The sequence below is a fragment of the Engystomops pustulosus genome, chromosome 4 (genome assembly GCF_040894005.1).
Source record: "Engystomops pustulosus chromosome 4, aEngPut4.maternal, whole genome shotgun sequence".
NCBI classification, from domain to species: Eukaryota; Metazoa; Chordata; class Amphibia; order Anura; family Leptodactylidae; genus Engystomops; species Engystomops pustulosus.
Genome location: NC_092414.1, coordinates 50,352,212 through 50,364,589, shown reverse-complemented (window position 1 = coordinate 50,364,589; position 12,378 = coordinate 50,352,212). Strand labels below are relative to the sequence as shown.

The 12,378-nt window shown below is 35.5% G+C and overlaps 1 protein-coding gene across 2 annotated transcripts in view; it reads left to right on the top strand.

The window, feature by feature from the left end:
* GABRG2 (gamma-aminobutyric acid type A receptor subunit gamma2) overlaps positions 1 to 12,378 on the top strand; it is an 82,554-nt gene that overhangs the window by 26,876 nt on the left and 43,300 nt on the right. For both annotated transcript variants that reach the window (XM_072145892.1, XM_072145893.1), the window contains exons 2-4: positions 3,107 to 3,258; positions 3,859 to 3,926; positions 6,334 to 6,554. In XM_072145892.1, the coding sequence (XP_072001993.1) occupies positions 3,107 to 3,258; positions 3,859 to 3,926; positions 6,334 to 6,554 (441 nt within the window). The remainder of the gene's footprint in view (positions 1 to 3,106; positions 3,259 to 3,858; positions 3,927 to 6,333; positions 6,555 to 12,378) is intronic.

Here is a 12,378-nt window from a genome sequence, read left to right as displayed (position 1 = left end):
GTGCTACAAAGTATTAACTTAAGGGGCTGAATAATATTGCATTTCCCACTTTTCAGTTAATTGTTTTTTAGTCTCAAATATCCAATAAATTTTGTTCCACTTCACAATTGTGTCCCACTTGTTGATTCTTAATTTAAAAAAAATTACAATTTTATATCTTTATGTTTGAAGCCTGAAATGTGGCAAACGGTAGAATACCTTTCTGTATATTTACTCTGTGTCTTATGTATACTGTATGTTATTTCACCAGGAATCTAGCACAAGCTGTTTATTGTCGCTGTTGGGACGAATGTAAATGGCTAATCATATAACATTGTAAACAATGATTCATATTTTGGGCACAATGACTGAGAAAATCTGAAAAAAAAGTGTATATTTGTTATTATAGTGTTTTCTATAATATTACTGCAGGTAGCGTTAACTGCTGGGGAGGTGACTTTTGAGTTGCTAAGTAACAGAAGGCAATGTAACCTTAATGCAAAGTCATGTTATAATCACTCTGTCTCAAGATGTCTATCACATTACCTATATCCAATATAGAATAGAGCTCATGATTCTTGTGAGGATTACAAGTGAAACATATCATTTAGATTACTTGTAATTATTTAAGCAGCACATAATTATAGGCAGAGCTTTTAAGAGTATTTTAAACATACTAAATTCCTCCTACTTACCCCACATGATGGTCTTTTTGGCGCTCAAATAATAAGCTCAAGCAGCCCAAATTATTCTGTGCTATTCACAATTGCTCTACATGATCAAAAATGACTTACTCGTAATGGGATTTTCTGGGGTCACACAATTGATGACCTTTAATTAGGTTAAGTTATTAATATAAGATCAGAGGAGTTGCTAAGCCTCTACTAACAGGGCAGATGGGGTACAGAGAGACAGACTCTGAGCCCTAAAACTGAACGTACCAGACGATAAATACCTAACTACCCACCCACCCTAAATGGGCAATACTCAACCCTCAATTCTAAGAGATAACAACAGACTAGGATAAGAAAAATAAATAAATAAAGTCGCCAGAGCCAAGCAAGAAACATAGGCGACAGTAAAGTAGTGAATTGAAAGACAGTAGGGTATGCCAAAAAGACAAGTCAAAGGGTCAGAAGATACCAAGTATGAGCAGACAGAATTTTGACCAATAGCAAGCCAAGCACTGAGGGTTGGATCCCAAAACCTTTTATGTAATGATATAATCTGGTTCAAGCGATGCAGTCAGCAATTCAATGTAATCAGCGTAACTTTTGCCACATCTTGCTGACTGATGAGGAAGGAGGCTGGCACAAATATTACAATTCAACTGCCTTATTTTACTGTGGTGCTTGTTTTGGTGGCAGTGCTTGGCATTGGCAGAACAGGATACTGCAGCTTCATCACACGCAAGTCCCCAATCACCAATCTGATATTGTTAGCCTCAACAAACTCAAAAATAGACCATCAAGAATCTGATCTCTGAAAAACTCTTAATACTTGTGGATTGCTTATGGTATATTTCTTTAGCTGCACAATTGTATTGTTTTTCTTTTATAGTACTTCTATAGCAAAGTAAACCATTGGAATGCCTGGACTTTGCTCACTTTGTCGTTTTAGAAATTATAAATTGAAGTTCATTTAAAACAGGTGTCCTTAAAGAATTTCCAAGCAAAAAATACTTTCAACAGAATCAGTCCTCAATATAAGATTGGTGGGGCTCAGCTGATCAACAAGGAGTGGAACAGGAAGCAGACAGCGCTCTTGTCTCTGAGTGCATATCAGCTCTTGGTGGTCAGCCAATATTACCTCTGCTAACCCATATAGCCCATAGTGGTGCAGCAATGGAGGCTAAAATTTGAAATGACTGCTTATACAAAAGAGATAAGAGATAATAATGTAGGCCACTTATTGATTTTATATTCAGGTCCAGGGAGTACTAATCAGAATTTATGGTTGAGATTTTCCAAATAAATAGAATATTTGTGGTGTTTTGGAAATGACAAAACTTTGGCTTAACCCCTTAATGACCAGGGCCCTTTTCATATTTGAGTTTTCATTTTTCACTCCCCACCTTCAAGATTCTAAAATTAGATTTTTCCATGTAAAGAGCTATGTGAGGGCTTGTTTTCTGCACGACAAATTGCACTTCATAGTGACAGTATTTAATGTAAATAATTTTTGGAAAACAATTCCAAATGCAGTGAAATTGGTGAAATCAGGCTTGGCTTTATATGGCTTTCACTGTGCGCCCCAAATGACATGTATTCTGGAACTAATAACTTTTTCATACTTCAGTGTATGAAGCTGTGTGTAGAGTAATTATATGCTACTTGAAATGTTGCTTTCAATGCTACCATTTTGTGGACTTTACAGCCTTTTGATCAATTTTATTTATTTTTTATATGTTTTAAAATGGCAGAAAAGTCAAATTTTTGATTATGGGGTTAAACTCCAGGAATAACCGTTATTATATTGATTATTATATTGATTATTATATTGTTATTATTATTATATATACCTTACATGTTTATGATTTTTACTTTTTATTTGTATTTATATCAGTTCTAGGAAAAGGGGGTCATTTGAATTTTAGGTTTTATAAAAAAAAAGTTTTAAACTTTTTTTATTCATTTTTTTACTATTTTTCAGATCACCTAGGGTACTTTTAACCCTAGTTTGTCTTATTGATCCTACCATATACTTCCATACTACAGTATGGCAGTATAGGGGGATTTTACTACTCATTCATTATAATGTGCAACTCATTCATTACAAAATGCCCAGAAATCATACAGCCTTACAAAGATCCGAGGCTGTCATGGAGATAGATTGTCACTCCCCGAAGCCAAGGTGGAGTCGCCCATGCACCGCTCGCTTTTTACTGCAGTTTTGCCGGCAGCGATTGCAGGGTTAACAGCTGTGATATGCCATATTTTACCTTACAACCAGATGATATGACCATGTGTTGTTAAAGGGAACCTACCACTACGATGCATCTGTAACCATGGTGTTGATGACAGTTACTGAAGTTACTGAAGTTATGGATGCAGATGTTATTAAAATTGAGCATTTGAAGATTAAAAAATAATAATCTCAGTTTGGTTTATTTATTCTCTAACCATAGTTCTGTTCAAAAAGAAGATGAAGATTATGAAGATGCAACAACACCTAATAAAACATGGCTATTAACAAGAAAATTCCACGATAACGATGTTACATCTATTCTAAATGGACTTTTAAAGGGTTATGACAACAAGCTCAGGCCGGATATTGGAGGTATGGGACAAGAACTGATATCATGAAACAACTATCATTTCAAAAAATAAGACTTTGAAATGATAAAACAGGGCCTGTTTCGTGTCCGTTAGAAAGAAGGTTGCTTCTTTAGACTTGGCCTTTTCTCTTGTTCATTACTAAAATTGATATGTAGAACGTAAGCTTGAAGAGTTTGCAAGGCTTTAGGAAGATAAAACCTACCCCTTAAACAGTACAGAATGGGTTGTGAAGTAATAAAAACATTTTATCTCCTAAAACGTAAATAGTAAAGCAATAGAAAAATGCAATAGAAATACACAAAACACAATTTATCTCATATATAAAAAGCTAAAATAAATGACAGTTTGCAATTAACGTGATCTAAGCATTGTAACTTGCAACTGTAAGCTGTCATCTGAACATCTAATTCTACCAGCCTCACCGCTGCTATACAAACACATTAATACTTGACTTGCTAAAACGTTATTATTGTTTTTACTGTGGAAATAAATAGGCAACATGAACAATGGTGTGGAACGTTAATATTGCCTTCAGATGGACAATAATTCAAAACTAATAGATATTAAACATACAATAATTGAGCTTTTTTTTTCCCAACAGTAAAACCTACAGTAATACATACAGATATGTATGTGAACAGCATTGGACCAGTAAATGCTATAAATATGGTAAGTAGTATGTTTATTTTTCATTATTACAAATCATTCATACAGATATTCCAGCTGTACTATTTCATCAGCCTGTATTTCAGGACCATTGACCCATGCATTAACAAAATCATGTACATGATGGAATAGGCAAGATGCCAGGATATAGTACATGTATGTGATGGTGACTGCAATTATTTAGAAAAGTTAAATGAAAAAGTGTAAAGTAATTAAACCATACTATTTTCTAAATCAGTCAGTAAAGCTTTTTTCATTGATTCTTCCAAGCACCAAAACAAAAATGAAAAAAGGTTTTATCCATTAATTTGTTTAGACCTTAAAATAGCATTTTCAATGACAAATTCAATCCCAATTAAACATATTTGTATTTAATTGGAGGATATATGCATTTTTTTTATTGATTTGGTTTTTAATGCCTTTATTGTATCGTGGTGTCTGCTTATAGTATACATATACACATCCGCACTGCTATCATTTTCATAGGCACTTGAACATTCAAGTATGTTTCTTGTACATGTACTGTATAGTTCTGGCTATATGTGTGACTTTATAGCCAATAATACCCAATTTTGGGAAACATTATTTGATGGTAAACACATCATACATGTTAGGAAATGCATTTATAATTAGTTGTGCCCGCAGTCATTGACCTCACCCCAAGAAATGCAAATTTTATGGAGATGAATGATTAACATATGCTCAATGATAGCACAGCTAACAACACTTTGGCTGGAACCACTACAGACATGTTGCATTTATTTCGATCACAGCACGAAGCAGCCATAAACAGTTGGGTTCCACTGTTTTTTGTTGTCACATATGGATGCAAAGCTTGGATTTTGCAGAATCCTGCAGATTCTAACCCTGGATGGGATTTGTATTGCTCCCACCCACTATACTATGACCATTCAATTCTAGAGGCTTGCCAGGTTTGTATTATTCTAGAATGTCATTGTTTTTTTGTGATCTTACAGTGGGTTATGTCCTCCACTTTGGTTCCTTCTCCCGCAAGTGGAAGAATGAGGGAACATCATCAGCGGACAGTGTTTTACTGCTGTTCTGGGTTTCTCCCAAGTGACATAACTGTCTTATGAAAACAACCGCAGTATATGCTGATGATGTTATGGTAATAGATCCTGTAGGATATTATGGCCTACGTTGAGCATACACTAGGCTCTCCAGCAGGAAACAAGATCCAGTATTTCCTGCTGGATGTGACAAATTACTGAGCAGATCAAATGCTTGCCTCCGTCTACCACTATAAGTTTATAAACATATTTAGTGTGTATACCTTGAGCTTTTCTGTTGTATAGGCGGCAGCAAACTGGTCATTTGCTCTAGGTCCCCTGTTCTATAGGGGCCTCCTACATGTGGAATTTTGTGGGCACAAGATGTTTCGATCTTTTAATACCCTTGGTTGAATGCCCGGGTGAAGATGCTTATCATCTCCTGTCTCCATTTATCTATCTAGCTTTTTGTCTATTTATCTACTGCATCTATCTCCTATATATAATATATGCATCTATCTCTTTTATTGTATCTATCTATCTTCTATCTAAACAAACAAAAATTGCAAAGCAGCACAGCCTTCAGGAAAAAAAGGGTTCAGACGGGTGCTATCCCAATACTCTTACCCAAAGAGTGTAGATATAGAAGCAAAAAATTGGCAGCACTCCAAGGAATCGGGAAAAAAAATGTGAGGTTTATTCCATCTCTAGCAACGTTTCAGCTGTTAATCAGCCTTTGTCAAGCCATTTTTATCTTCTATCTATCTATAAAATTCTCCTATATTTCCGTATTACAGACACTTACCATACTACTGTTTGTAAACTACAAAGTGTTATTATTATCAAGGGACAAAGGAGCCTCTTACTGACTGTGACTGTTCGTAACATAGTTTTATTTTGGGAACCCACTTTTTCTAAAACCGACCCGGCTGGCGTACATGCATACAAAATATGTTTTTGACAACCTTATACTTGCCACAGCATCAAGCTACGACCTTATATATGGTGCTTACTAGGCATTTTCCTGCTAAAATTCAAGTTATGAGTTTTTAAAATCGTAGATCAGCATATGCAAATGTACCAACATTGGGAGAGAAAAGAACTGGACCGCACATCCACACATTATACAATGATCTATTGCCTCTAGGTTACATTTACAAATAAAATTATCTGGACAGCCAGCCAAATTTTGCATGATTTAGAAATTTGACTGCATGACAAGATGAAACGTCTCTGCATCCCTGAGCCAATCTAAGGTTTCAAAAACTTATTATTTGCTTTTTTAACTATTTTTTTGTTACTCCATCTGCTGAGACCAGTTAAGGTTGGAAAATTCAACAGGTGGGTTTCCTTTAACCTGTAATCTTTCACATCTTTCACAAATGTATTTTGTTTTACAGGAATATACTATTGATATATTTTTTGCACAAACCTGGTATGACAGACGCTTGAAGTTCAATAGCACCATAAAAGTCCTTCGACTGAACAGTAACATGGTTGGCAAGATTTGGATTCCAGACACATTTTTTCGCAATTCAAAGAAAGCCGATGCTCATTGGATAACTACTCCTAATAGGATGCTTAGGATATGGAATGATGGAAGAGTACTTTACACACTTAGGTATGTCACAATGTGATGTTGGTTATAAAAATATATCACTCACTAACTCTTTGTCTTATGAGTTTAATGTATCGACAACACAGTGCTAGGAATACAGCAATATGTGCCAACTGAGCCATTGGCATTGTTACCTATATATCTGTAGACGGTTATATGGCTGTAGCTGGAAAGTATCAATGGAAGCAAATATAGTCATACAGTCATCAATCAAACTCTCCACTGAGTGTAAAAATAACAGTGTCAGTATCATAGATTATAGATCATAAACTTTTTTTCAGTTTGCCAAATCATCTTTCAATTAATTGCACTTTATTCCTGTGTATTCTACTGGTATATGTTGTGCTGTGCGGTAACCAAGAGCTTAACCCCTTATTACCAACGCTAATTTTCAGCTCAATGACCAGACTCGATTTTTCAAATCTGACATGTGGCATGATAATTGGTTATAACTTCGGAGCGCTTTAACATATCCCGGTGATTTTGAGATTGTTTTCTTGTGACTCATTGTACTTCATGCTAGTTGTAAAATTTAAGTGATAAATGTTGTGTTTGGTTCTGAAAAAAAGTGAAAATTTGGCAAAAGTTCGTAAAAAATTCTTCATTTTCCAAGTTTGACATGTTGTGCTTTCCAGACAGGAAGTAAAACCACCCAAAAAGCTTGATAATTAACATTTACGGAATGTCTGCTTCATGTTGAGATGAATTTTATGTGTCCTCTCATTTTTCTAGGATGTTATGAGGCGCAGAACTTTACATGTGATTTCTCATTTTCATGAAAATCACTAAAACTCACATTTTGAGGAACAACTCAGCTTTTAAGCGACTTTGAAAGGCCTAAAACTTCACCCCTCGACATATGTAAAACAACTTCTATTAAGTCTATTAACCCTTTAAGTGTTTCACATGGGTTAAAACAATATGGACCTGTGATTTAGAAACTTTTGAATTTTTGGGGAAAATACATTTATTTTGGCCAAAACTAACAGTTTCTTAATAAATTAAATGATGAAACCCTCTGCAATGTTTGATGCCCAATTTCTCCTGAGTTTACTGATACCCTATATGTGGTGGTAAACTGCTGTATGGGCACACGGCCGGGCATAGGATCAAAGCAGCGTTATTCACAGCAGATTTGTATTGTCACATTGTACAAGCTATAAAACTTAATTTTTTTGGTAATGCGAACATATGAGGGCTTATTATTTATGGGATGAGATACAATTTATAGATATTTCATTTTGGGGGTCTATATCTTATTCATGAGATTTAATTAACTACTTCAAGAGGGACACAAACAAAATCATCAATTTTTATTTTGGATTTTTAGCACTTTTTTTTCTCCCACTCACCGTAACATAAAAATAATATTTTATCTTTATCCTCGGGTTCACTACGATTACGGTGATACCTCCTTTATACAGTTTTTCTTATCTTTGCTAAGTTTTACTGAGCAAAACCAAAATTGGAGAAAATCACATTGTTTTTACTATTGACAACTTTTCAGGGCCATAACTTCTCTATTTTCTGTTGTCAGATTTGGTTGAGGGCTTATTTTTGCAAAAGGAGTTGTTCTTTTCCGTTGTATCATATTAGGGAACGTAGCTTTTTTTCATCAATTTTTATAACATTAGTTGTGTTGGTGTTTGATGAAAAATTGTATATTATGGGAAGTTTTTCGTGTTTTTTTTTTTACGTCGTTCACCGAGAGGATTCAATATTGATTTAGATTTATTGTACAGTTTAATACGGACGCGGTTATACCTAATATGTACATTTCTTTGTGTTTTATATACTTTATTTGCATTATATGTGTAACTGAGGAGATTATGGGACTTTTATTTTATTTATTTTATTTTACTTATTTATTTATTTTTTTTTTTTTTACAAACAGCCAGGTCCCACCAGGAGGTGGAACCCGGCGTGAAGGAGAGCCAGCAGCCTCAGGGGACTTGCTGGAACCCGGAGCTGTGGCAGGAGGGATCTGGAAACTGGATTGCATAACGGCAACATGGAAGAGGCGAGAGACTTGTACCTTTTTCTCATAGGTACAAGTCTCTCGCCTCCTCCATGTTGCCATTATGCAATCCAGTTTCCAGAGTTACAAATCAGACATATGGCCATTTCAGACCATATTCCTTCCTGGGGTGTGTTTCAAATACCGGAATCATGTTGCGGTTGTTTTGGCGATGATATACGCATGTGATTGGCTGGATCAGACACACCCTTGTGGTGGGCCTGGCCGTCACGTTTCATGCGTCGTTGCCATGATGACGGCACAAGCGGATCTTCAGCAGGAAGGGTGCACCCCCTTGTGGGAGGTACCAGCTAGTCAGATGGTCTATTTTCCGTGCATTTAAAATGTCAGCTTTTAAACAGATATTGTTATCCATAATTAAGGACACACTTGCGTCTGAAACGCATTGGATTTATTCCGATGTCCTTGTCCATGTCTTATTAAAATGTTGCACTTAAAAGTACATGTTATTGAAAGCTATGCATAGCTGGATTTGAGCTGGATCATTTTTCGTCTTTGGTGAATAGTTCTCAGGTAGAGTGAGGATCCGTGCTCTCCTGTCAATGGCGTTTCCTCGTGGTAGTAGCTGAATGCCACCCGATTGACTCTACCTTTCGATAAATTTTGGCTTGACCTAACAGGCCTTAATTATGACCATGATTAAGGTTTGTTAGGTGAAGCTGAAACACGTTGTCATCCTGTTGCTACCTAACTGTATTTGTGGCTTTTAAGTCTTGTCTTAGTAAATGAGGGTTTCTCTGCTACCACTTTGCTGCAGTGCTGGAGGTTTTTCCAAGTAATATTGCTATGTGCCTTTACTGAACTATGACACCACTGTGGACCTTATCTCTATAGTGCAGCATCACTGTGCATCGTGCCCCTGTATGTGACATCTCTGTGTGCATTATCTGCAATAGTACTGCAATATCTATGAGCGATATCCTTGATTGCTCCTTGATGAGCAAAATCCAGTGGAGAAAAATAATGTTTCCTTTGTTTTGCTGTGGTTTTAGTGAATAGCTACCCAATTCATGGTTTTGCTGTGGGGGTTCAAGGTTACATGTTACTTCCATAATTTCAGAAGCTGCAGTGTCAGCAAGGTAATATACTGTATACTCCTAGTTGCCACACTTCAGGATCTTTAATGATCTGATATATCTTATATAACTAAAATGCCATAAGTCTTATAAGAGAAGGCAATTTGGCTTCTTGGTTTTTATTGATTTCTCAGAACACTATCATCGTGGTAACTTGATATTCACATGGCTGGCCATTATTAGTGTAATTAGTTCTCAATGAAGTGAACAGTAACTCACTGTGAGCTGTCTGCTTGCACACTTCAGTTTAGTGAGCGATCTGTCACTTGTCATTCTATTATTTGCTGTTACTTAATTTAGCATAAGACAGATAAATGAGTAATAATGTCTCTCGCACTGTGTATATATGTAGCAAGTAGCAACCTACATAGAGATTTATTTTAGTTATTACATAAAACTTAGTCATCATTGCCATAAAAGTGTTCTATTTCTGAAGTTTAGCGTCACTGTAAAATTCTCCATTCAGAATAAAGACAGTTGTCTCAAATCAGCAAAAGTCATAAGTTGGTATAGTATATAAGTTTACTGTAGTTTCAAAGGTTACATTACGCCAGAAAACTACCTTTTGTTTATATCAAACTTATTTGTTGAAGATTTATGTTATATTTTTGTTATTTTTTGGTTTTGCATTTAATACAACTGTTTTCACTCAGTAGAACCTCAGTCTGGAAGCAGGTACTACACAATCCCCCATGAATAATTGTATATTCTTGAATCATATCTCAGTGAGAAATAGGAATGGCAATCACCAAGCAGAGTCTTCTAATGATCCATTAATTTAGTAATACTCATGAATATCATAACAAATGTGTTTGAATGCAATGGGAGGGAGAAGAACACAGGTGCAGAACATCACATTACACATCACCTATATAAAGTTTCATATTGTTCGCTTGTGTGTAGGAAAAAGTTCCAATTGCTCGTATCTTGTACCTAGCCCTGGCCACCCCTCCTCTGACACATCCTTGCATTACCCTTATTGGTGCCATTGGCTGCAAATCTGGCTTAGCTACATAGTATTAATTTATAGTTATGTCGTATAGCTGAATGAGACACCTTCTTAGCTGTGACGCTCATCTCCAAATATCATGGACTGCCAGTGAGTGCTGGTCTTCCGTAATTTATGACAATGACTAAATCAATTAATATTCCTAATAGACTATATTCTACTCCGGGGTTCCTCATTTATTGAAGAATTCCACTTAAAATTGTAACTGTTAATTTTTGTCATTAACACTAACCTGCACGTGACAAAGAAATGAGGACATGCACAAGATGTAGTTTCCACAGCTAGCACATGTCCTCTTTCACTTCTATAGGCTCATGCACACGCCCATGTATTTCATAGCCCCTTGAATTAGCTATCTTCCAGAGATTCAAAAGAGAGCAGGTCCTATTCCTACTTATTTTTATGTCCCTGGTAGTAATTATAATTGGTGCATGAGCAGAGCTCCCTTGCAGATAACTCACGGGATGAAAACAAAGGTTCCCAGGACCCTTGTATGCATCCTGTATACCCGAACACGTCCTACGAAGGTAGCCTAAGCCAAAATGACTTTAGTGAAAATCATTTATATGATTTAAACACCAATATGAAATAGCTCAAAGGTGTAGAATGGAAATTAATGCAACAAAGTTACAATTCAAATTGCTCAATATGGTAGATTCTTTCTGGTGTGTCACCCTTGTGTGTTTTTGCTTCAGATGGAATGTGTGTATAAAATAAAAAGTCATATGGAGGTATACACGTTGCATATGGTAATGAATAAATAAATAATATACTTTTTGTCTAATCAACATATTACTACTTTTATTTTCTGCTTTTTAAGTTACTTTGATCATCCAAACAGTCAATAAAACCTGCACAGTAATAAATATTTAATATAGGGTTAAAATGCTGAAATTTTAGAAATTCATCTTTTTTTACTTTGCAAGGTTAAGGATACCAGAAGAGCATTTCATCTAATTTTAGGGGTTTAGAAAATCATCTTAACATTTGTTTTTGTTGTTAATGTTAATGGTAAATTAGTGCATGTTTAAGAAATTCTATATCTATACCAATCATACGTCAAGGGGCTAGATGTATCACAGTTGTAGTGCACAAGTTCTGTTTTTGCGTCTAAATGAGGCACATTGTTGCATCTGAATTAAAAGAAATACATATTTGATATCACCATGTCCATATTAATCTGTACAATAAATCTCAAGCAATATTGAACCAGCAGCGTTAATGGCGAAAAAAACATGTGAACCTGGCTGTAATATATAATTTTTCACTAATTACCTCCACAAAAATGTGATGAAAAAATGCGCCATAAAATGATACAACTGAAAAGAATAACGCTTTTTGCAAAAATTAAGCCCCGTTGACAAGATCTGTCAACAGGAAAATACAGAAGTTATGCCCCTGAAAAGTTGTAAATATTAAGTAAAAATATTGTTTTTGCTCAGTACAATTGAGCAAAAATAAGAAAGATATGCAAATGAGGTATCACTATATAAAATCCTAAATAAAATCCCAAATAAAAATTGATGATTTATTTTGCGCCCCCTAGAAATATTTAATAAAATCTCATGAACAAGCTATAGATGCCCCTAAACAGTGGGGCACATTAACTTACCCGTCCAACTGAGTTCACCAAAAGTGCATTGTCCCACGATAATGCACTGTGCCACGATTCACTTAGATTGTGCACCCGATATCCTGCAGTTA